Source organism: Grammomys surdaster, unplaced genomic scaffold (genome assembly GCF_004785775.1).
Source record: "Grammomys surdaster isolate TR1022 unplaced genomic scaffold, NIH_TR_1.0 139, whole genome shotgun sequence".
NCBI lineage: Eukaryota > Metazoa > Chordata > Mammalia > Rodentia > Muridae > Grammomys > Grammomys surdaster.
In genome coordinates, this window is record NW_021604597.1 from 7,608,489 (window position 1) to 7,630,805 (window position 22,317).

The 22,317-nt window shown below is 42.0% G+C and overlaps 1 protein-coding gene across 2 annotated transcripts in view; it reads right to left on the bottom strand.

Annotated features, from left to right (window-relative positions):
- The window catches only part of Wwtr1 (WW domain containing transcription regulator 1), a 117,252-nt gene that overhangs the window by 10,913 nt on the left and 84,022 nt on the right, over positions 1-22,317 (bottom strand). For both annotated transcript variants that reach the window (XM_028763552.1, XM_028763551.1), the window contains exon 4: positions 12,563-12,762. In XM_028763552.1, the coding sequence (XP_028619385.1) occupies positions 12,563-12,762 (200 nt within the window). The remainder of the gene's footprint in view (positions 1-12,562; positions 12,763-22,317) is intronic.

Consider the following 22,317-nt stretch of genomic DNA (forward strand, 5'->3'; position numbering starts at 1 on the left):
GGAAGAAAAAGGAACACTTTGAAAAGTGATTTTAATCTTTATTTCTATGTTCTCTCTAAAAAGTTCTCTAAGAAAGTTCTTCTAAAAGACATCTCTCAAAAAAAGTCCTTCAATTCTGTTTTTAAAGTTCTCTCTCTCTCTCTCTCTCTCTCTCTCTCTCTCTCTCTCTCTCTCCAAGAATACCTGCATTTTCCTCTCAACCAGAGAGAAATCAACTCCTGAAAGCTGCCCTCTGATGTCCACATGTGTACTATGGCACAAGTGTGTTCACACAGGCACTAAATAAAAGATAAAGTAAAACCTTTCTTAAAAGGAGGAAAGGGAACTACTTGGAGGGAAGGTGGAGACAATCGAGGGGATAAGTAGAAAGATGTCAGGGTGTTGTGAGGGGTAAATAAGCATAATATGTATGTATGAAAATGTCAGGATGAAATCCATTTCTTTGTATGCTAATCAAGGAAAAAAATTAAAGACTATATAATAAATGGTAAAGAATCTTTATACCAGTATGCTGGTATAATGTTCACTGCTTCTTCTTCTAAATCCAAGAGAAGTGCTATACTTCATCACTGGGTCCTAACTAGTTACACCAGTCTCCAAGTCACCAAAAGAGGAAATGCCACATCCTGTCTGTAGGGGGCTCACAAGATCATGTTTCTACCATCTTCAAATAACTCACGGCCGGCTGGCTGTTTTAACCCTAAAGGCGTTAAAAAAAATAAATCGAACCATTCAGTATTAACAATGCAATGGAATGACTTGTTTAGGATTACTGTAAGATTATTCTTGGGTCATAGATCATTCCAAAGAGCATCTAAATAGAAGGAAGACCTCTGCTTCCTAACCTACCAGGATGGATAGAGGAGGCACATCTTGTCTGTAGCCCCGTCTCCTAACAACCACCCCAGCCTGGCTCTGACACACAGCCTCCCAATTTTAGGGTCTGTCTTTAATGTTGCTTCCACCTCCTGAATCTGCACAATTATTCCCTCTGTCTAAAACATGCTTCCCAACAAAGCCCATATCCCTCAGTCACTAACCTATGAATGCCACATTCCTCCCTGCCTCTATCTAAAAGGTCACCCCCATTCCCCATCACTGTCATTTTCTTCACACCAACTTGGGTTTTGTCTCATCCTCTCCAGTGACTGACCCACAAAGAAAGGGACCTAATTCACCATGTTCATGCCTACATATCCACTCCCTGTAGCCATGTTAAGTACGTAGTAGATATCCATAAAATACAATCTGAATAAGTAAATGAGAAATAGTATCTATACAAATAGAAAAATTTAAAATATGCGGGCTGGAGAGATGGCTCAGTGGTTAAGAGCACTGCCTGCTCGTCCAGAGGTCCTGAATTCAATGCCCAGCAACCACATGGTGCCTTACAACCATCTGCAATGGGATCCAGTGCCCTCTTCTGGTGTGTCTGAAGACAGCTACAGTGTACTCATATACACTAAATAAATAAATAAATAAATAAATAAATAAATAAATCTTTAAAAATATGCTAAGAACAAAATGAGAAATTTAAAAAATCACACGTTCAACCACAAATGAGTACACACACTCTGCCTAGCTAACAGTTCACCTGAATCCTCCTCACCTGGCTTTAACACAAGATGCACAGTGCTAAGTGGCCAGTAACAGAAACAGGAGCACCAAACACTTGGATTTGAATCTTGGTCCTGCTGTGTCTCATTGAGTTACTTCACAGTTATGTCCCCTGCCACCTCACAGTGGGGATAATAACACCATATGTTCAAGGTGCTGCTGCTATGACAAAGATGCTCAGAACAGAGCTTGCTCCAGAAGTCACTGCACTGATGTCCAATGATCACCTCACCTTGTGTTCTGCATACCTATCTCAAAAACACAGGTTAAAGGCCAAAATAAACACATTGGCAGCAGAGGACTTGCCTAAGAGGTACAAGAAAAAAGCCTGGGTTCTATCCCCAGAACTACAAAAATAAGTGTGTAAACATATATCTTTAAAAAGTATCCTTCATTGTTTTGTGTGGAATTGATCTACTTTGACACCCAAGAGTTTCTTGGAAAGATTAAATCAAAATGTGAAATTCATCACAAGGCTAAGAAAACATTATAGACCTACACTGCCTAAAATTAGGTTTGACTACAGAGTGGTGAGAGTTCTATTTTATAATATAATAGTTCAGCTGGGTGGTGGTGGCGCACACCTTTAGTCCCAGCACTTGGGAGGCAGAGACCGCTGGCGGATTTCTGAGTTCGAGGCCAGCCTGGTCTACAGAGTGAGTTCCAGGACAGCCAGAGATACACAGAGAAACCCTGTCTTGAAAAACCAAAAAAAAAAAAAAAAAAAAAAAGAATAATATAATAGTTCTATATTTAGAACTTTTAAAATTCCACCTGCCTCATTTTCTGCTGTTTTGTGTTTTGTTTCCTCAAGTTGACAACTGTTAAAGTCATCTGGAAAGAGGAATCTCAATTGAGAAAATCCCTTCATCAGATAGCTGGCAGGCGAGTCTGTGGAGGCATATTCTAGGTTAATAATTGATGTGGGAGGGCCTAGCTCACTGTGGGGCAGGGCAGTGGTTGGTGGTCTTAGGTTGTACAAGAAAGCAAGCTGAGTAAGCCAGAGAACACATCCTTCCAGACCCTGTGCTTTAGTTCCTGCCTGTAGGCTTCTGCCCTGACCTCCCTCAGTGATGGATAAGCGAAGATGGAATGAAGCTCATCCTTCCCAGCTTGCTTTTTTGTATGGTGTTCTATCACAACAGAAACCCAAGTAAGACGCTCCTGTTCTGAAAAGTAAAAAATTCCCCATATTTGCCCACAAGTTGGGGGGAGGGGAGACAATACCAAAGGCTAAAAATAAAGAACCAACCTCACCAACATCTCCTTATCAAAACTGGGGTAACTAGAGTCTAGATCAGAATGCTTTTGACTGTCACCTGACAGCTGAAGTCCTTATATAAGCAAAAGGGCAAACATCCATCTTTACCTTGAAAAGTGCTCAGAGCTAATTATCAACGCCTTTGGTCTTGACAGGTGTGCTGGTTAGTTTACGTCAACTTAACACAAACCAGAGTCCCCTGGGAAGAAGAAATTGCCTGTGTAAGACTGGCCTGTGGGCAGACCTGTGGGGCACTTTCTTGATTGATGACAGATGTGGAAGTGCCAGCCTCAGGCAAATGGCTCTGTAAGAGAGCAAGCTGAGCAATCCAGTAGGGAACATTCCTCCATGGTTCTTGCTTTGAGTTCCAGCCTTGGTGTCTTCCCTAAAGGATGGACTGTAGCTAGTAAGACACTCTTTTCTCCTTCAAGCTGCTTCTGGTGTTTTATCATGGCAACAGAAAAGCAAACTAATACAGTTGGACAGCCAGTAAAAACCAAGGGTAATACTGTGGTCTATTCACAGGGCCCCACCAGTCATGCCATTTCTACTTCACCTTTCCTGGCCTCTAAAACAGGCCTCTGATTTCTCCATATCTCAGTACTTCAGGTCTCTCTTCCTCCAGACACATCTTACCCAGCTTTAGTATTTAGGTTACACAGCCACATCCCAGAGCCTTCCCAGACCATCACAGCCCCAGAGGGTGGCGATATTCCCTACTCAGCTTCAAACACCTAAATGATGTGCCTAGCTGGTACTCAAAAGTACACATGCATAATACTGGGCTCAAAACAGCTCCTCCTATTATTTTCAGATTTTACCTAATGTTATCCCTACCCAATCCAGCTTCAAACACGATTGGGCTGTCAATTTGACAGAATTTAGAATGCCCTGAAGACAAACCTCTGGACAAACTCGCCAAGAATTACCTATAATTAAACTAATAATCTAGGTTAGGTGAAGTGGAAAGATGTACCAATTCATGGGCTGGGATCCAGGACTACATAAAAATGAGTAAGCTAGCTGTGCTCCATTTCTCTCTCTCTGCTTCCTGACTAGACACAATATGACCACATTCTGCTTCCATACTATGATGAGCTGTATTATATCACCTGGAACCTTGATTCAAAGTAAACCCTTCCCTATCACACTCCAGATAGAATTCTCAGCAACAACTAAGACAATGCCTGTCTTCCTAGACGATTCTGGAGGGAGTTGGTCTGGTGCTGCTATGAATTCAAATGCTAAATACTGTATCAAACATATATCAGCTTTTGTTGTGCAAACCTTGCTCCTCAAGTTATTTGGTCAAAAAAAAAAAAGGCTAAAGCCTATGACTGCACAGTAGATAGAGGTAGGTGGGTTTTCAGATACCTCGCTGGGGGCTACAGGGAGAGAGGTAAAAGGAGGATAGAGGAGACCGAGAGAGGAGGAAGCCTCCATGAGAGGAGATAGACCATGAGCATGTGGCCAGGAGAAACAGCAAGGAACAAGGGACACATGGCTGGAACGTAGGTTAGAATAGCTCCAAACCTGCCCAATCGAGGCTTAAAGCTTATAAATAAAATACCTGGACTGGGTGTTTTTTATATGGGATAGCTAGAATATAAAAATATCAATTACAAGACTCTAGAGGGGTAGACAGACCATCACAAGGAATGGACAGTGGACAGTCGTTAGGATGTTCATCTAACCCCTATGTCTCCGTTCTCCAGTCTTAACATCCATCTCAAGTAACAGGTCATCATTACTTTAGCAAGTACTCCAGCTGACTTCCATGTCATGCCATCAAGCTGTGTGTTAGGCTTTAGGCAGGTTCTATCAACGCTTTCACCAAGTCACGTAATATGACGTAACCACTTCAAGAATTATGGGTCTGAGAAGAGTCAGGATATCACAAAACTCAAAGGCCTAGCAACGGCTCTCAAACTACTAATGAACTACAAGATCCCTCCAGTCACAGATCTGTGACAGACAGAGTGAAGAACTGTAATCAGTTAACGTACTGGCTACTTCTCAGTTCTGTGAGCTATTGACCAGTGTAATTCTCAAGCAGTAGTTAAGGATGCTGTTGAACCTGTCCTAAGCTTGGCATAACAGAAAGCAGTGATGCAATGCAGGGAAGATGACTTTAAAATCACAATGATCAGGGTTCAAATCCCAGCTCAGTTACAATAGAGCTGTAAAATTTTGGAATAAATTCTTTTAAAAAAAAACCTTAATTTTAAAAAATTGATATTTATTTATTTTACATGCATGTAATTATTATTTTTTTTTGCCTGCAGGTATGTCTGTTCACCAAATGTGTGCAGTGTCCAAGAGGTCCAAAAAAGGATATGGGACCCCCCCTGGAACTGGAGTTAGAGCTGGTTGTGAACTACCATGTGAGTGCCAATATCTGAATTCTGGGTTTTTGGACAAGCAATCAGTGCTCTTAACCATCTCGGCAGTCCCTTGAACTAAATTCTTGACAGTTGATTTAAGATGCTTTATAAAACCTATCCTGTTGGACATGGATCAAAGAGCATAGTGGGACAAACAACAGAAGGCGTCATGGATGGCATGGAAAGATTTGAGACACAGAGGGACTGGCCTAGACTTTGCAATCCGCTAGCTACATGTGAAGCCTGAACACAGAACTCTGTTAACTTAGTTTACTGATGAGGAAACTGAGGGCCAGGGAGAGTTAAGTGGTTTTCCCAGGGCCCTGTAGCTAACTGCAGGTGGAGCCAGTGTCTAAACTCAGGCAGTTTGACCTCAGAGACTATTCCGGTAATTTCCACAGACCAGGGAGAAGGGAGTGAAGTCTGAAGTTGGCAAGCCTCAAATTCAGACCCTTTCACCTACTACTGGAGATGAAACTTGGGCAAGTTACTTCATTTCTCTGATCCTGTTTTCCCAGCTATAAAATGGAAATACCAACCCCATGACCTCATACAGCTTGTTTAGAAGAGAATTTAATGAACCAGCCTATTCAACAGCACTGAGCACAGTTTTTCCTCCACCAGCGGGAACGAAGAAGGGATTGGAAGTGTTTCATGATCCTTTTCGATGTATATGGGTGGAGCTAGTGTCCTGGGAATTCACAACACTTTTAGCAAAGTTTTAAGGTTTAGTTTTAAAGGCCAGTCTCAGTAAGTTCTGAAAAGCTGCCAAGGTAGTCCAGCTTCAGCCCTCCCTCCCCCTGCACCCTCACCCCCACCCCACCCTCAGCTTTAAGCTTTCTTCACATACAAGCTGAGAATGGAAAACCTTTGTAAAACAGGCTCTTTGGAATCTTCGTGAGTTCATGGTAATCTGTTAGTTCCCTTAAACAACAAAACCAGTAAAAAAAATTGTGAATTCAAGACACCCTCCTATGGCTGGGAGGCTGTGTGGTGGACGCAGGGGATAACGAAAGGCCATCAGATGATTTGTGAGTTAAGATGTTCTGGAAGCTTCCTCCCCTGAAGTTCCCCCACTGGCCTGCAGTTCTGTGGAATAAATCAACAGAAGACGCTGAAAAGTAAATGGGAACGGAAAGCGGGGCCTGGCTCTGAGTGTTTTTGGCTTGCAGGGCGCCTCCCACCAGCCAGCTCCTGCCCTGGCTGGAATGTACTTCAAAGGGAGCTAACTGAATGATAATAACCTCTTCTGAGGGTGCTCAGCTTGACTTAAGTGTGTAGCCCGGATTCTACAAAAAAAAAAAAAAAAAAAAGGAAAGACCGAATTGTTTTAATTATAAAGGGTGGGGCGAGTAGAAACAAATGAAAAGAAATGAAAGCAGTATTTTCAAATCCTATCTTTAAAACAGTTATTTGAGTGCAGAGATGTGGCTCACTCTTTCTCAAAACCATGGAGACTGCAGAGGTAGGCTGCCTGGGAAGGGGGGTTCTGATGTCAATCTCTTTTAAACCCTGTGCCAAGTGATTCTAGACATCCACTGCCACATTTCCTGGAGTATCTCTCTGAAACACCTACACACACACACACACACACACACACACACACACACACACACACACGCTCGGTCGCCAGACTGGCTCTATAAACGTGCAGATTCGAAACTCTGATACTTTGGAGGAAACATTTGTTGAGTCCGTAATTATTACCCAAAGCCTGTTATCTCCTAGAATCACTGAAAGGAAGGCAACCTGTAGATTTACTTCTGACTTAAACAAAAAGGTGAAGTAGATTTTTGAAATGGAATACTTCCTCATACCTCTGTGACCTCATTTTCCTTAATACAAAATGAGTCTCCGTTTTAAAACAATGACCAATTTGTTTTCAAAAGGGCTTTTATTATGTATGTATTTATTTAATGGGACAAGTAAGTATCACAGAGCAGGTTGATTTAGAATGATTGGGGGGGGGCTCCCCTTTTGAAAAGACTTGAACTGGCTCCCTTTTTCTTTTCTCCCCATTTCCTTACCCTTACTCCAACCAAAGTCTCATTATGTAGCTCTGGCTAGCCAGAATTTGCTATGTAGACCAGACTAGCCCATAGCTGGCAGTGGTCCTTTGCTTTCTGAATGCTGACCTAGGTTACAGACATACACAAGAACATTTGTTGGGCAGATATATGAATCAATGAACTTAAAATAGCCATCTCACTATAGATGACTTAGGGGTATATGGTGAATGTAGGACAGTATGACCTGTCAAATGCCTTAGTCAATGCTGAAACCTAACTCTGCAGTCCGCTTTCCCAAAAACTATACCCCATGCTCCAAAGCCACTGTTTACCCTACAAGCTTTGCTGAGTATGTCTTTAAGTTTTCTGAAAATCTCTTTAAAACTCAAGACAGAAAACAGCCCTTTAAACCTTCCCTGAAATCCACATTGATCTCCTTGGAAGCACAGATCTGAAATGGGCCTGTGAGGCTGGCCAAATGACCTGCCTCGAGTTCCCCTACCTTCCCTAACCTCCTACCCACAGCCCCCCCAAACCCCGGTGGCTGTCAAGCTTGACAGAAATCTGTAAGACCTGCTAAAAGAATTCTGTGCCTGTCTCCCTCCTTCTGTGTCCTTGTTGCCCTGGAAACAGAAAGGCCAACCTTAGTCAGCAGTTTTGTTTACAAGCTGGGTTCTCTTGCTCCCACCCCCACCCTCAAGTGCCAATTAAAGAGAAGATAGAGGGGAAACTATGGAATTTGCTTGAAAATAGTAACAGTCTCTCAACAGTGCAGGCAGGCACTCAAAAGGTCGATGCTGTTGCTTCAGTAAATAATGCTAAATTTAGGGACTACATTTAAGGAAATATTCCAAGTTGACAGAGACAGACAGAAAGAGAGACAGAAAGTGTGTGTGTGTGTGTGTGTGTGTGTGTGTGTGTGTGTGTGTGTGTGTGTATGATATAATATGGGGATGAGACCTAAGGCCTTATGCATGCCAGGCAAACCATCTACATGTGCTATATCCTTATAAAAATTCCACATGTACAAATATATGTATGTATATATGTGTGCCAAATACATGTATCCCACCTATGCATGTATACACATGCATGTATATACAAGTGTGGAAGTCAGAGGACAACTTGTGGTAGTTGGTCTTTTTCTGCCTTATAATTTTCAGGGATCACAGTCAAGCAGCATACTTGGTGGCAAGTGCCTTTACTCTTTTGAGTCATTTTACAGGCCCCTCTTTTTATTTTCCTGTTTTGAGACAGAGTCTCTCACTAATTGACCCAGGCTGTCTTTAAACTCAGTTGGCAGCCCAGGATGGCCTAAACTCTCAATTCTTTTGTCTTATCCTTCCAAGGACTTGGAACTAGAGGCATGCTACCACCAGGCCTAGCCTAGTTAAGATGCTAAATCCATGGAGATGCTGCTACTTTGGCCCTGATTCAGCAGTAGTTGGATAGCTTACTGGCCAGGAGGAGTGGTCAATGGAAAGAGATACAGAAGTATCTTACACTATTTTCACAGAAAGTGAAGTAGTCTGGGCTCAGTAACAATAACAAAAGTCAAAGAGGTAACCACTGGGGCCCAAGGAGGTAGTGGTGTTAATGTACCCTTTGGCCAACAACTTAGATTAGAACTAATCATTCTGTCCCATCTGCTACCCATAAAAACCATTTCAAGGCAGGCATGTCCCATTTATCTTTGAATTATTTTCAACCCCATGGATACTGGCTAAGGGAATCAATAGGGAGATAAAGGAAGAAAGGGGGAAACAGAGTTTCATCCTAAACCAATGGAAACTCACTTAAAAATTGCAATCAACCCGTCTCCAAATTTTTTTTGTTAATGCCCTGAGTGACTTTAGCACCAATGAGCTAACACAGGGCTCCACTGGGCCTGTTGGCAGACAGTACAGGCCAGATGGCTATGCTACACAGACCGAGGAGTTGCTTTCTCCACGGGGCAACACCAAACTGTAGGTGTAGAGTAATATATGAATAAGAGAAGGATGAAGAGAAATGAACAAGGACCAAGAAGACAGGCTGTAAAATCAAAATCTCTGCAGACACGAGAGCCAGTTACGGACCTCACAGTGAGCAAGAGATGTCCAGGAAGCTGCTGGTGATGGAGACAGAACAAACCAATGTGAATTTATAGAAACCCCAGAGATCTCATTAGGAAAAACCAGTCCTCCACACTACAAATTCCCATTTGGTGCTAGAAAGCAGTTCAACAGGTAAATCAAAGACCACTTTTACTTTGAGTCTTTTCCTACCTCTACCCTGGTAAAGGCACAAATAACAAAGTGAAAAATTACCAGAAGAAAGAAGTCAAAAAAAAAAAAAAAAAAAAGCCTTTCAGGGCTGGGCAGTGAGGGTCAGTAGGTAAAAGTGCTTGCTGAGCAAGCCTGACTGTATGTGGCCAACCCCTCAAATCCAGGGCTGGAAGGAGAGAACTGACTCCTGAAGACTGTACTCTGACCTCCGCAAGCATGCGCATACACACTAATAGCAAAAAGCCTGCCAAAGGGCTGGAGTAATGACTGAACAAGTAAGAACAATTGCTGTTCTTGCAGAGGATATAAGTCTGTTCCCAGCACCCATAAGGTGGTTCACAACCATCCTTAACTCCTGATCTGAGGGAATCCAATGACCTCTTCCAAAGGAACTAGGCGTGCCTGTGGTGCACACATATGCATGCATGTAAAACATTCATGCATGTAAAATAAGATACGTCTTTTTAAAAAAAAATTAAAGCCCACCCAGATGATATCCAAGATATTCTGGAAATATCTCCAGAAAGCACTTTCATACCATTATCATATGGCCTTATTATCTATGACCTGTAACAGGGAACACACTGTATCTGGATGGGGTTGGGGTGAGGAAACCAACCTTCCATGATTAATTGTCTACTTAGAGGCTTTTTCCCCCTATACTCCAGGAACAAAATTAAAGAAAGCAAAACTATTCATCCTACCACTTAACTAGACATTCACACATACATGCTCACTGGTACTCACATGCATATACACTAAACACATACATACATACACATACACACACACACACACACACTCTCACACACACACAAGGCGGGGGGAGGATGCTGAGCAGACGTTACCAGCCTTTCTCTTGCCGCACTGTGTGAAAGACTGTACACTGGGATTCCCTAAAACACACCAAGTTCCCCAGCTGCCACAGATCAGTACTGAATGAACTATGTTGGCATTTCTGTAATATGAACCATCAAAACTATCCTTGGCTCAAAGGCACCTACAGCTAAAATAAAGGAAATAATCCCAGGCACTTTTCCACACCCCTTTTCAAAAATTCTTTCTGTGGGAAAGGAGGAGACAGGGCAAAAGGAAGGAGGAAGAAAGGGACACAAATCATTCCTAACAAAAGAGTGACTTGAACACACACACACACACACACGACCATTTAAATACAAAACCAGGGAGAATTTATAAATCCTAATTCACATTATATTTCCAAATAAGAAATTGACTGATTCCACATAGAAATATCTGAAAATGGAAAACAATAAATAATATGATTATTTCCTGCCAAAAATCATGATAGTATATATCTAAAAACATTAATAAAAAATGTTACCATGATGCAGCCAAGAAAGCAAAAACAGATTCTGTGAGTAAAAGTTGTAACTATAGTTACTTAATAGTAGTCTTCATTAACTTAATATTCATGTTTCCTATTTTCAAACACTATATATCTGAGATGTATTGATGAGTAAGACATTATTATTGATAAAAGATGTATAGATTTTAAAATAACAGCTGTAACTTGAGAAAGTCTTTACTCTATAATACCCCCATACTCCCTCCCAAGGACACTCTGAACAGTTAAAACTATCTCCTTAACAGTGGCAAAAAGACTCAAACTCACCAAGGTGTCTTTCTTCCTCCCTCCCATGTCCCTGTCTTTCCTTCTCTGTCTTTTTCCCTCTGTGCTGGGAACCAGAACCTTGAACACTCTACACAAGTACTCTACCATTGAGCTACACCTCCAGCCAACTCTGGGGCCTCAAATTCTCAACCCTGTGTTGGCCTTCTGAGTTCTGGATTGAAGGTATGCATTGCCATGTCTGGCTTTTTTATTTTGTTTATGAAGTACAATGCTGAACCCTCAAAAGACATACAGCAGTTTTCTCTTGACCAAATAGGTGAATAAATGTGCATAGAAGGGCACACAGTAACTAGACTGAGCCAGACACATGAAAAAAGATGTGGGCACATCTTTAGCCCAGGATTTAGGAGCTGAGGCAGGATACCAGCATGGGATGGACAACAAGACTTTTTTTTTTTAAGACAATGTCTCATCATGTAGCTCTGGCTATCCTGGAACTCACTCTGTAGACCAGGTTGGCCTTGAATTTACAAGGATCCACCTACCTCTGCCTCCCAAGGGCTGGGATTAAAGGCATGTGCCAATCTTAACAAGACAATCTTAAAACAAAACAAAAAAAAAGGTCTAACTGATGCCTATGCAGTCTTGTAGAATACTCTGATCAAATCCATGTTCAAACCAGTTTTTCTGTCTCATCTGCTTTGGCTCTATCCTTTTTCAGGCTCTATTGTAAAACAAGATGGCTGGTTACAGGGGGATTGTTTTATGAAATGCCTGTCTTCTATCTCCTTTAATGAGGCAAAGGGGGCAAAGTTGATTCCATTTCTAGAACCAGACCCTAAGACACTGGCAGCTTCTCTCTCCCATCTCTTTCTATTCTCTCTTCTGGAGGATTGCTGTTATAATGTCCTGGTACTCCTGAGATTGCTATGCTTCCTGTAATACCGACTAAGCCCAACATGCCAGCAATACTCACCACTAGCTAACACCCTCCTGGCCCTTGCAAACCACCCACCAGTTGACTACCACTAAGTAACCTCAAGTCAATGGCAACAGAAGAATTGCCTACATTGGCCCTTTCTAAATTCTTGACCTACAAGACTGTGATTAAATTGAATGATGATTTCAAGTCTCTGAGTTTGGGGGATAATTTGTTACAAATTAATAGCTAATTGGAAGATGTTCTTTCTCAATTTCTCCTTTCTCTCTTTTTAAACACTATCAGTGGAAGGCAAGGCAGCCATCCCAATATGAGCATGTCTGTGAGCTAGTGTAGACCTTGAGCTCCTAAGGTTAGCCCTGAAGATAGTTCAGGCATTGAGAGTTGGGAGAAGAAACTGGGCTGTGAATATGGGTGTTTGGCCTTATCTTGAAAGCAAACAGCCACCCAAGTCCACAGAGTCTCCAACAGGTGCCACGGAAGACCGTACCTGCCTCATGAGCTCCTCTTGACGCATCCTAATCCTTTCTCTCTCCATCTGGATCCTCTGAAGCCGCAGTTTCTGCTGCTGCTGCTGCTGAGTGGTCAGTGCATTGGGCACACTCATGAGCCCCGTGGGTGGGTTCTGAGTTGGGTGGTTCTGTGGACTCAGGCTAGTGGCCACGACTTGCTGGTGTTGGTGATTCATCGCTACAGAAGGGAATAACAAACAGATCAATGTCCAAGGCCTATGATACCTTATCATAGAGACCATCAGAATGCTTTGTGCTTTGGAGTATGGATTCTTGAATTCCTTTCAAGCACTTCGCCATTAATCATCACTACTTAACAATTATTGCTTTAATTCAATTCATAAAGGTACAAATTCATGAAGGTGCAGGTACCAGCTCCATACTATCTAGTTAGTTTTCTGTACTGTTAGACATATTATTTCATATGTTTCCTATACCTAGAATACATTTGTATTACACTTAATTGTGTGTGTGTGTGTGTGCACATGTGTGTGTGTACATGTGTGTAGGTTTTTGCGCTCATGCTTGTGCACTTGTGGGCACATACACATGTAAACCATAGTTGGTTCTCTACTTCCACCATGTGGGTCCCACAGTTGGGCTCATGTGGCTAGGCTGACACCAAGTATCTTTACCCACTGAGCCATCTCTGAAGCCCTATCCTCAAATGCATATTAAACTTAACATAAAACATAATGGTCAAAATATGTCACACAAAGTTTGTTACAAGTTAGTAAAAAATTTTTGCCAGGACAACCAGGAGTGTGTGAACTTTTCAAACACCTGAATAGCTGTAGCAGCATTACAGAAGGCACGCAATCAATTCCCAATATCCAGTGGCTCTATAAGAATACTCAGAATGAATGGGTGAACTGAGAACAACAGGGAAAAAAAACAGACATCAATCATAAAAGAGGCCCAGTTCATACTCTCTTGGAAGAATAACTCCTGGGACGGGAAGCATAGCTCAGTTAATAGAGTACTTGCCTGTGGGGAAAATTTAAAAAGGCCACCACAGTGGCGCAAGCCCCGGAGAGGCTTCCACCGCCGTGGCGGGTCCCACATCAGGGAAGAAGATCCTATGGTTCCAGCGGCCCGGAGGCCTTGGCAGCGGCAGGCCCCAGTAACACGAGGAAGTCCTTGGTTCTAAAAAGGTTTATTGTCATGGCGGATAATAGATGGATCTAGGCGTATCCCCCAAAAACTCAGGGCAGTCCCGAGTTATATAGGGAGGGAGAAAGGGGGAGGATCTGGGGGAGGAATGTTTAATTTGCTCTGTCCTCTGGCCTTCATTAGTATGTAAATCTCTAGGGCCTGAGGCCTATAGCCTGGCCTATGTGACTCTATGGAGATCTATGTGACTGCTTTTCAGGATCCTAGATGATGGGAGGGACCGAACTCCTGCCGGTTCTCACGCAGAATTCCACGGAGAATCTCGAGGTTCTAAGTACCTGCACAACCATGACCCAGGATACCCTTATGCAGTCCCACACTTGCCTAACATGCAGGAAGCTCTGTCTTCATCCCTAGCATCCTATAAACCTGGAGTGATGGTGCATTCCTATAATCCTAGTACTCAAGTGTGGAAACGGGAATCAGAAAAGCAGGGTAATCATACAGGGTAATATTGTAAAGCAACACAGCAAATGAGCCCGGTTTTGGCTACATGAAATCCAGTCTAAAACTGTCCAAAGGGGTTGGCGTGGAGGCCAGGCAGTGGTAGCACACACATTTAATCCCAGCATTCCAGAGGCAGAGGCAAGAAGACCTCTGAGTTGGAGGCCAGCCTGGTCCACAGTCCAAGTCCCATGACAACCAGTGTTACACAGAGAAACATTGTCCCAAAAGATAAAATAAATAAATAAAATAAAATAATAAAATAAAATAAAATAAAATAGGGCTGGAAAGATGACTCCGTGGATAAGAGCCCTGTGGCTGCTCTTCTGGAGGACCAAGTTCCCAGTACTCATAGAAGTTCACTACCATCTCTAGTTCCAGAAGATCCAACACCCTCTTCTGACCTCCACAGGCACCAGGCATGAATGTAATACACAAACATATATGCTAGTAAATACTACACACATACACACACACACACACACACACACTCACACACAAAGATTTGGAGACAGGGTTGTGCTCGAACACAGACCATGACTAATTCTGCCTCCAAATACTGAGATGTTTCAATTAAAGCCCAAAAGTTAAAGGTTTGTATTTATATTTGTTCAGGGGATAGAATCTTGTATATAAAGAATGTTCTGGCTACCCCAAGCCTCCAAGTTGAATATTTTCATCTTCAGTTTGCTGTGTGTATTATGTGGAAGCATGTCGTATAACTGAAGTTCCTTGGAGGAGAGACAGAGCAGCCTGGTTTCTGTGTCTAAAGCATGGATTACAGGTGTGAGATGGTCCCAGCTCAATTACTAAGCTTTGATCTGAGGCCCCAGTGGAACCTTATGGGCATTTCTCTCACCCTTAGTTTGAGAAAAACAAAAACAAACAAATAAAAAACCCACCGTCCTTATTGATGGCAGAATATTTGAAATGTATATTTTCCTTCCAGAACTTGGTATAGCCAGCCTTTGTTGAAGGCTGGAGGAAGAAGGACTTTGCACATATGGTGTCACAGAGAAAAAGCTCCCTCACATAGTTTCACCTAAGACAAAAATCCAGACAACCTAAAATGGTTAATTCATAAAATCTGTTTCAAGTCAAAGGAAGGAAGTGTTAAACAATTATCTCAAAGGATAGACATTTCTGAACTCTCTAGAAAAGAGCATTTCTACTTTTCTGACATAACTGCTGTACACAAGAAAAAGACACATAATGTTCAAATATCAGAAACACCCAGTTTGGGGGTGGGTGGGGTTAAAAAGCATGGGCTGTAAATATTATTGCTTTTTTTCTAAATATTAATTACCTAACGTTTTTTACTTATGTGTTTTTGTATCTATGGGTGTTCAGGGAAGCCAAACCACCAGACAGAGGTATTGAAATCTGAATTAGGTTCTCTTGAAAGAACAACACACACACTAGAGCCACGTCTCCAGGCCAAAGGCTCAAGTTTTAAAAAGTCTGACTGAGCTCTGAGAAGTTACTAACATAACAAGATTTGTTATGTGTGGCACTGTCTTCAGCCACCTAGAGAGAGAGTATCCTTGAAGAACATCCTTGCTGCCCGGGGTTCGCTCACAAACCGTACACTCCTCCACCACTCAACTCCATGCCACAACCAGACGCTCTAATGTCTGATTTTTTTTTTTAAGTCTGTGTATTTAAGACTCAGGGGCTGGCTCTTTCCAAACCACACCCTTCTTGATCTTCAGAACAACTGCTCTTACAGGCATTCACTTCACAGGAGATGTTGGTGGGAAGGGAATAGTAGAGCTCTTCTTTTCTTCCACCAAATTTAGATTTGATCATTGAGACTAAACATCCCTGGTTATTAACTATAGAGTCTGGAAAAGACCAGGACTTAAGACAATGGTTTTGTTTTCAAACTAAAACATAATCAAGCACAGCACATTCACCAAGCATGTGAGGATATTTATAATAATATTACAGCAGTAAGACTAAACATGACCTATTTATTCATCCATCCATCCATCCATCCGTCCATCCATCCATCCATCCATCCATCCATCCATCCATCCATTCGCATCAGTGGTTCGCCTGCATGGATGTCTGTGTGTGGTGGATGTCAGGTCCTCTGAAAGTGGAGTTAGACTGTTGAGAGCTGCCATGTGGTTGCTAGGAATCAAACCTGGGTCCTCTGGAAGAGCAGCTACTGCTCTTAACCACTAAGCCACCTCTCCAGCCCCCTAAACATGATCTTTCTGCCTATTAGTTCCACACTATAGTCCGTCCTTTCAGGGGCATGCTAAATAATAATAATAGTAACAACAACAATAATAATAATTCCAGAGAATAAGGAAATAGAACAATCTCATGGGTCATAGGAACAAAACCATAAGGGACCATGGGACTGCTTATGGAAAGAGCGATGTGGGTTATGCATATACACCACTTGTTCTAGAATCAGCCTGAAACTGGTGACAGTGGTGCCTCTGTGGGGGAGGCCATGTGAGTGTCAAAGATGGAAGACCCTCTTCCCACTCTGCGTCATTTACGTTCTGCCAACATCCACATACAACTTACATAAAACACAGACCAAATTTTTTTTTTTTAATTAGTAGTTGAAATAACAGGAGCTGGAGAGATGACTAGGCAGTTAAGAGCAATTGTTCTTGCAGAAGGTGGTTTCCTAGCACATGCAAAGCAGCTTACAACCCTCCTAAACTTCAGTTCCCAGGAAGCCAGTGCCCTCTCCTGGCCTCCTTGGACATCAGGCATGCATGCAGTGCATACACATATATGCAGGCAAAATATTCCCACACATTAAATAAAAATAAATCTTTTTTGCAAAAGCTCAAAACATAAAAACTATGGCCCTACAAAATACCAAACTCAGTATGTTCCTGGAGTCATAGGTTAAAATGAGACTAGAATTATTTCAAACACAACAAACAAGACTGAGAAGGTTAAGACCATCAGAGCTAAGAGTCTGCTTGTTGCAACTGCTCAGAGTGCAATACAGAAATGAGGAAGACAAGACCCAGGGGAAGCAGCCCAGAAGCTGGTGTCTTGGCTTAGCTCAGGCATCCACTACTCGACTCTGTTCCTTCCCACTGAGTAATTTCTAAAGGCTCCTGAGATACCACTAGACTGGAGGTCATGACCTTCACCGCTGGTTGAATATCTTTAATATCTTTAGGGGTCAGGGGAAGAGAAGATGACTACAACACAAAGAAGGTCACCAGGAAAACACACTCAAAACATCTAACTGTGCAATGGACAAAAGGTTCATTGGGATGCTCCTACTTTTAAAAAGAGTGCCCCCAATGCAGTATGAGGCCAAACTATCATGAACTGCTCAGAAAGACTGAAGACCTTATGGGTTCAAGACCTTTTACTACCCTCCAAAGAAAGAAATAATCCAAACACATAATTCCTCTACTGACACAAGATAGCAACAAGCTCAAGTTGAGCCATCTGTTTTTCCTGCTTCCAAGAGAGTAAAATTATCTTTCTCATCTTTGTTCTATTTGGGGAGAAGGAGATAAATTGGTTTTCTTCTGTTGTTGAAAACTGGCTTTTATAATAAAAAATTAGGCTTTTTATAATATAAAAGAGAACACTACGAAAACCAAACTCCAGAGCATCTGACATGTGATGGAGTAACAGTGTCCTTGGCAAAGCATTGTGGGTAAGGGTTACTGAGGATGGACATGACCCTCTGGTCAATGCTGCCCTGAGACAATATGCAATGACATTCTCTTACCCACAATATCTTTCCACAAAATCTGATGAGTAAAATGAGCTCAAGGTAAAGAATGTTCCTGAGTTCAGCTCTATCTAGGTGAGAAAAATCTTTGCTTTTGAATTACTGCCCTTTTCAGAACCAGGAAACAAACAGGAGAGTGACAATCCAAGGAGAAAGTGTTCTGGAAACTTTTCCAGTCCAAGAGCTGAGGAACCAGAGCAGGGGGAGCTGCAACTCAGAGGCTGATAGGCACAGTGCTCAGGATGTTTGACAAATGTTTGTTCAGCCTGATATCCAGTGCCTTGCTCTTCTGGGTTCTAGTGTTGCTTCCTTTATTTTCAAACAGTTTTTGGTTCTACATCCACAGAAGGCGAAGTGGAGAAAATAAGGGCAAACAATAAGGTTAGTTGTGATTATAGAAACTCTCCTAGGCAGGCATGAAGCCATCTGCAGGTAGACTGTGCGAAGAAGAGACCCTGTTCCTGTGGCCAGGTGCTACACAGAAGCCAAAAAGAGATACAGACGTGACTTTATTTCTGTCTAATTCTTCTCTGTAAGTCTAGCTTGAGTGCAGGAGAGAAGGAGGGCATATCCAAAGGTAGAAACATTTCCTGTCAAATTCTCAACTTCTTCTCCTCCTCTGCTGACAACAGCCTGGAGTTACAGTTTTAAAACTGCATTTTCCTCAACATCTCGTGGCACAGCTCCACTTAAATGAGTCACTGAGGTCTTCCTAAACCAAGACTTCCCATTTCTGCACCTATTTCTTTTTGTGTCTCCACTGCTACCAGTCATGCAGAGTTCTACACTGGGAGTCACTGTGGCTCATCAGATCACTAAGAGCACAATACCAATGGAACCTAAACTAATATATACAAAGAACTGGATGATAGAACTGACTGGCTGAATAAGGGGAATGAGAGACAATCTCTGAAACAGACATACAGATAGTTCTTGAAAAAATACACAGTTCCAAAGAGGAGGGAAGAAGCATTACTGTACAGAAACCTGAAAATCACGACTTTTCCAGGTGACCAGAGTCAGCATTAACAGTGACGAGATGGGATAATGGTATATAACCTTGGCGGGACATGGTGGGAACAATGTCCCTTGGCTTTAAAATTAAAAATCTCCATCATCTTCTTTCCCAAAACCATTATGCAAGTCTAACTGTGTGTGTGTGTGTGTGTGCGTGTGTGTAAGTTTGATTCTAATAGAAGGGAATTATATAAAACATGTGAACAGCACTCCTCAAAACTATCAAGGTGATGGAAAACAAGGAGACCCTAAGAAATGATCCCAGCCAAGCAGCTGGAGACATGATAGGTGAAGGCTCTGTCTGATGTGTGAGATTCGGAACAGAAAAGACATCAACTAAAAGCTAATGAATGAAATCTGAATGGAGTACGGAAGTTTTAATTTTATATTTTATTCTTATTTACTTATTTCTTTGGTCTTTTTAAGACAGGATCTAACTATGTATCCCTGGCTACACTGGAACTTGGTAGGTAGACCAGGCTGGCCTCCAAACTTTAGCAATCCTAAACCTTGATCTCCCAAGTATGTGAGTTGCCATACCTGGCTTAAAGTGTGGTAATTAGCAACAAAGAGCCAATATTTATTTATTAGTTATTACAAACAAAGCATATGAATGTGAGATTTAATAGCAGATGAAATGGGATGTGGAAGTATATAGAAAGTCTACACAATTTTTTATAGAAGTACAATTTTTAATTAGGGAGAAAAATTAACAGGGGGTAGGGAAGGACACAGGAGTGGAGTGGGGTGTGGTCTCTAATGTATTCCATGAAAGGAAATAGATACAAAGGAGCTGTTTCCAGGTGTGTTATGCTGCCAATCAAGATTGTGAATTGTTAGAATAAACTAGACGAATCTATTTTACTGCTGGATTTCTCAGTCTTAAATATACTCAAGAGTTCCCTGTCCTTTTCTAAGGCAGAAAAAATTACAGTCCTCTCTACCTTGCAGGACTCTCTCTCCTAAGTAAGAAAGCTAAGAAATTCTGGTCAACTCCAGCTTAGCAGATGTCTTGGCAAAGCACTGAATTATGATTAGAATTAAATATGAATCAACAATTATTAAGCTCCTACTGTGTTGAACAAATAATTTCATGTGTCTAGAGAATGTTGTGCAAGATACAAAGTCATAGATGAACAAAGCAAGACACACACACACACACACACACACACACACACACACGAGGCCTTTTTGGGAAATAGACTGAAGTTGGAGAGTGACCTAAGCCAAGGCAGAGTTTGAGACCAGCTAGGACAGGGAAAGACTGACTGAAAGAAAACAGAAGCAGAAAATACAAAGGAAAGGGACCATAAAACAAAGAAAGGGCTATCTATCTACCTATCCAGTCTCCACACACAAACCCTGCTGAGTAGGAAGCAGTCCCAGATGGTTTAATCTGCACAGCAGTTTCACAGGGGCTTAGAAAAATTTTGCTGCCTTATATTCAAAATAATCTCTTTAATCCAAAAAAACGAAAGGAAGGGAGGGGGGGGGGGGGGAAGGAAGGAAGAAAGGAAGGAAGAAAGGAAGGAAAAAAGAAAGGTGCCTGTAGGCTAGGTGTGGTGTGTACAGCTTTAATTCTAGCATTCCAGAGGCCCAGGCAGGAGGATCTCTATAAATTCAAGGCCAGGCTTGATTTGCATAGTGAGTCCCAAGATAGGCTTGGTCTAAAAAAATAAACAAAAACAAAACAAAACAAAAAAAACCTTGCTCCTGTGATAAAACAGTATAAAAAACACCAAGCAACCCTTTAACATCATCTCTGAACACAGGAAACAGAAGAGGCTGGCAGACTGTTTGGAAACTGAGTGGTACTTCCTCAAAACAGTAAGCATGCAGCAAGCCAATACCATATTGGATAAAACCTAGAATTTGTAACCTGGGAAACTTTCTCCTTAGAACAGTGTGTCATTGACCAATGTGGGAGCTAAGAAGTTTATTAAGCTGCATCATCAGTAGCACACTTGGCACCATAAGTACACCAAGAGAGAAGGGAAGCTAAGAGCTATAAAATCATAGACCCTAGGGTTAAAAACTTACCCTTGACCCCATTTTTTCTCCACTTCAAATGTTGAAACTAAGGTCTGACCAGTCATCCTGGCTTCCCTGCAACTGAGAGGTTTCCTAGGAGACTGGACTAATTCAGGGCAAGTCCCTATCAAATAGAATGGCTTGTGACTTTAGGCCTGTGACTCTCAGAAGCCCCAGGGTTACCTCATCAAGACAGAAGTAGATATTTAAGACTAAGGCCAGCAATCCAAGATGGCAGTCAGAATACTCCAAACACCCATTATTAATGAAGGGTATATAATCTTATTTAGTCTGCATGTTGTCACCAAGAAAACATCAGGTGATGGAGTCAGTCCATTTAGACATAGGCTTATCAGATTTTCTTTATCATGAGCCCCTATCTAGCTTGAAGCCAGGGTTCTCTTATGTCTAGAGGCTCATTCAGCAGCTTGCCAAGAACCTGCCTGGGCTTCTGTCACTAGGGCCATAATAGAATATCAGCCCCTCTGACTGTGCTCTCTAAAGTCTCTGGGGATCACTTTCACCCTACAGGCATTTGTCATCTATCATGTTAAAATTTTACACTAAACTTTTGAAAACTATACTCCACATTAGCTTCCTCACACACCCTCTACGGTTGTAGCACAGGCCTCAGGACACATCTTAAAACTGATAGTTTCCATCAACTCACTAATTTAAGATCACACAGAGAAATCCTAATACCCCCAGGACATACCAGAATGCTGCGTAGGCATCACTAAGGGGCTCCCATCCCTGCCCTGCCCGAATCCAGAAGTCAGAAATAGTTGATAAGCTAAGGTGGAGAGGACAGCTAGTTTTCCTCGTGGTACCCCATGAAGAAGTCTCATGCAGATCCTTTAAGAAGATGAAAACTTGGATCACATTTTGATGGTGCTCTGATTGTATGATTTAATTTTACACACACACAACACACACACAGAAGTTACAGCACTTTGTTCTTAGATTTAAAAAAAGAGAGAGACAGAATCAGATGCACTTTTGAAAGATTACATGCCATGATCCATATCACTGCTGTCAGGTAATACTAGACCCGACCATGTAACGATACAGAAGCCAAGCCAAAACATACAGGTGTAAATCGTTTCTGACTTAACAAACAGACCCAGTGCACCAAGTTCGCAAAATATTCCAGCAGGAAGAGTGTCTGAGTGCAGCTGCAGGCCTTTTCCTAAACTCTGTTTATATGCTATGCATGGTTTGACTTGTGCTGGCCAACCTCACGTGTCATGCAGCCCTGTCTGATGGAAAACACATGTCCACAGAGGAAAGAAAACCTAGCCACAGTGCAGCCTTTCTGTGATCATGATACAATAACTA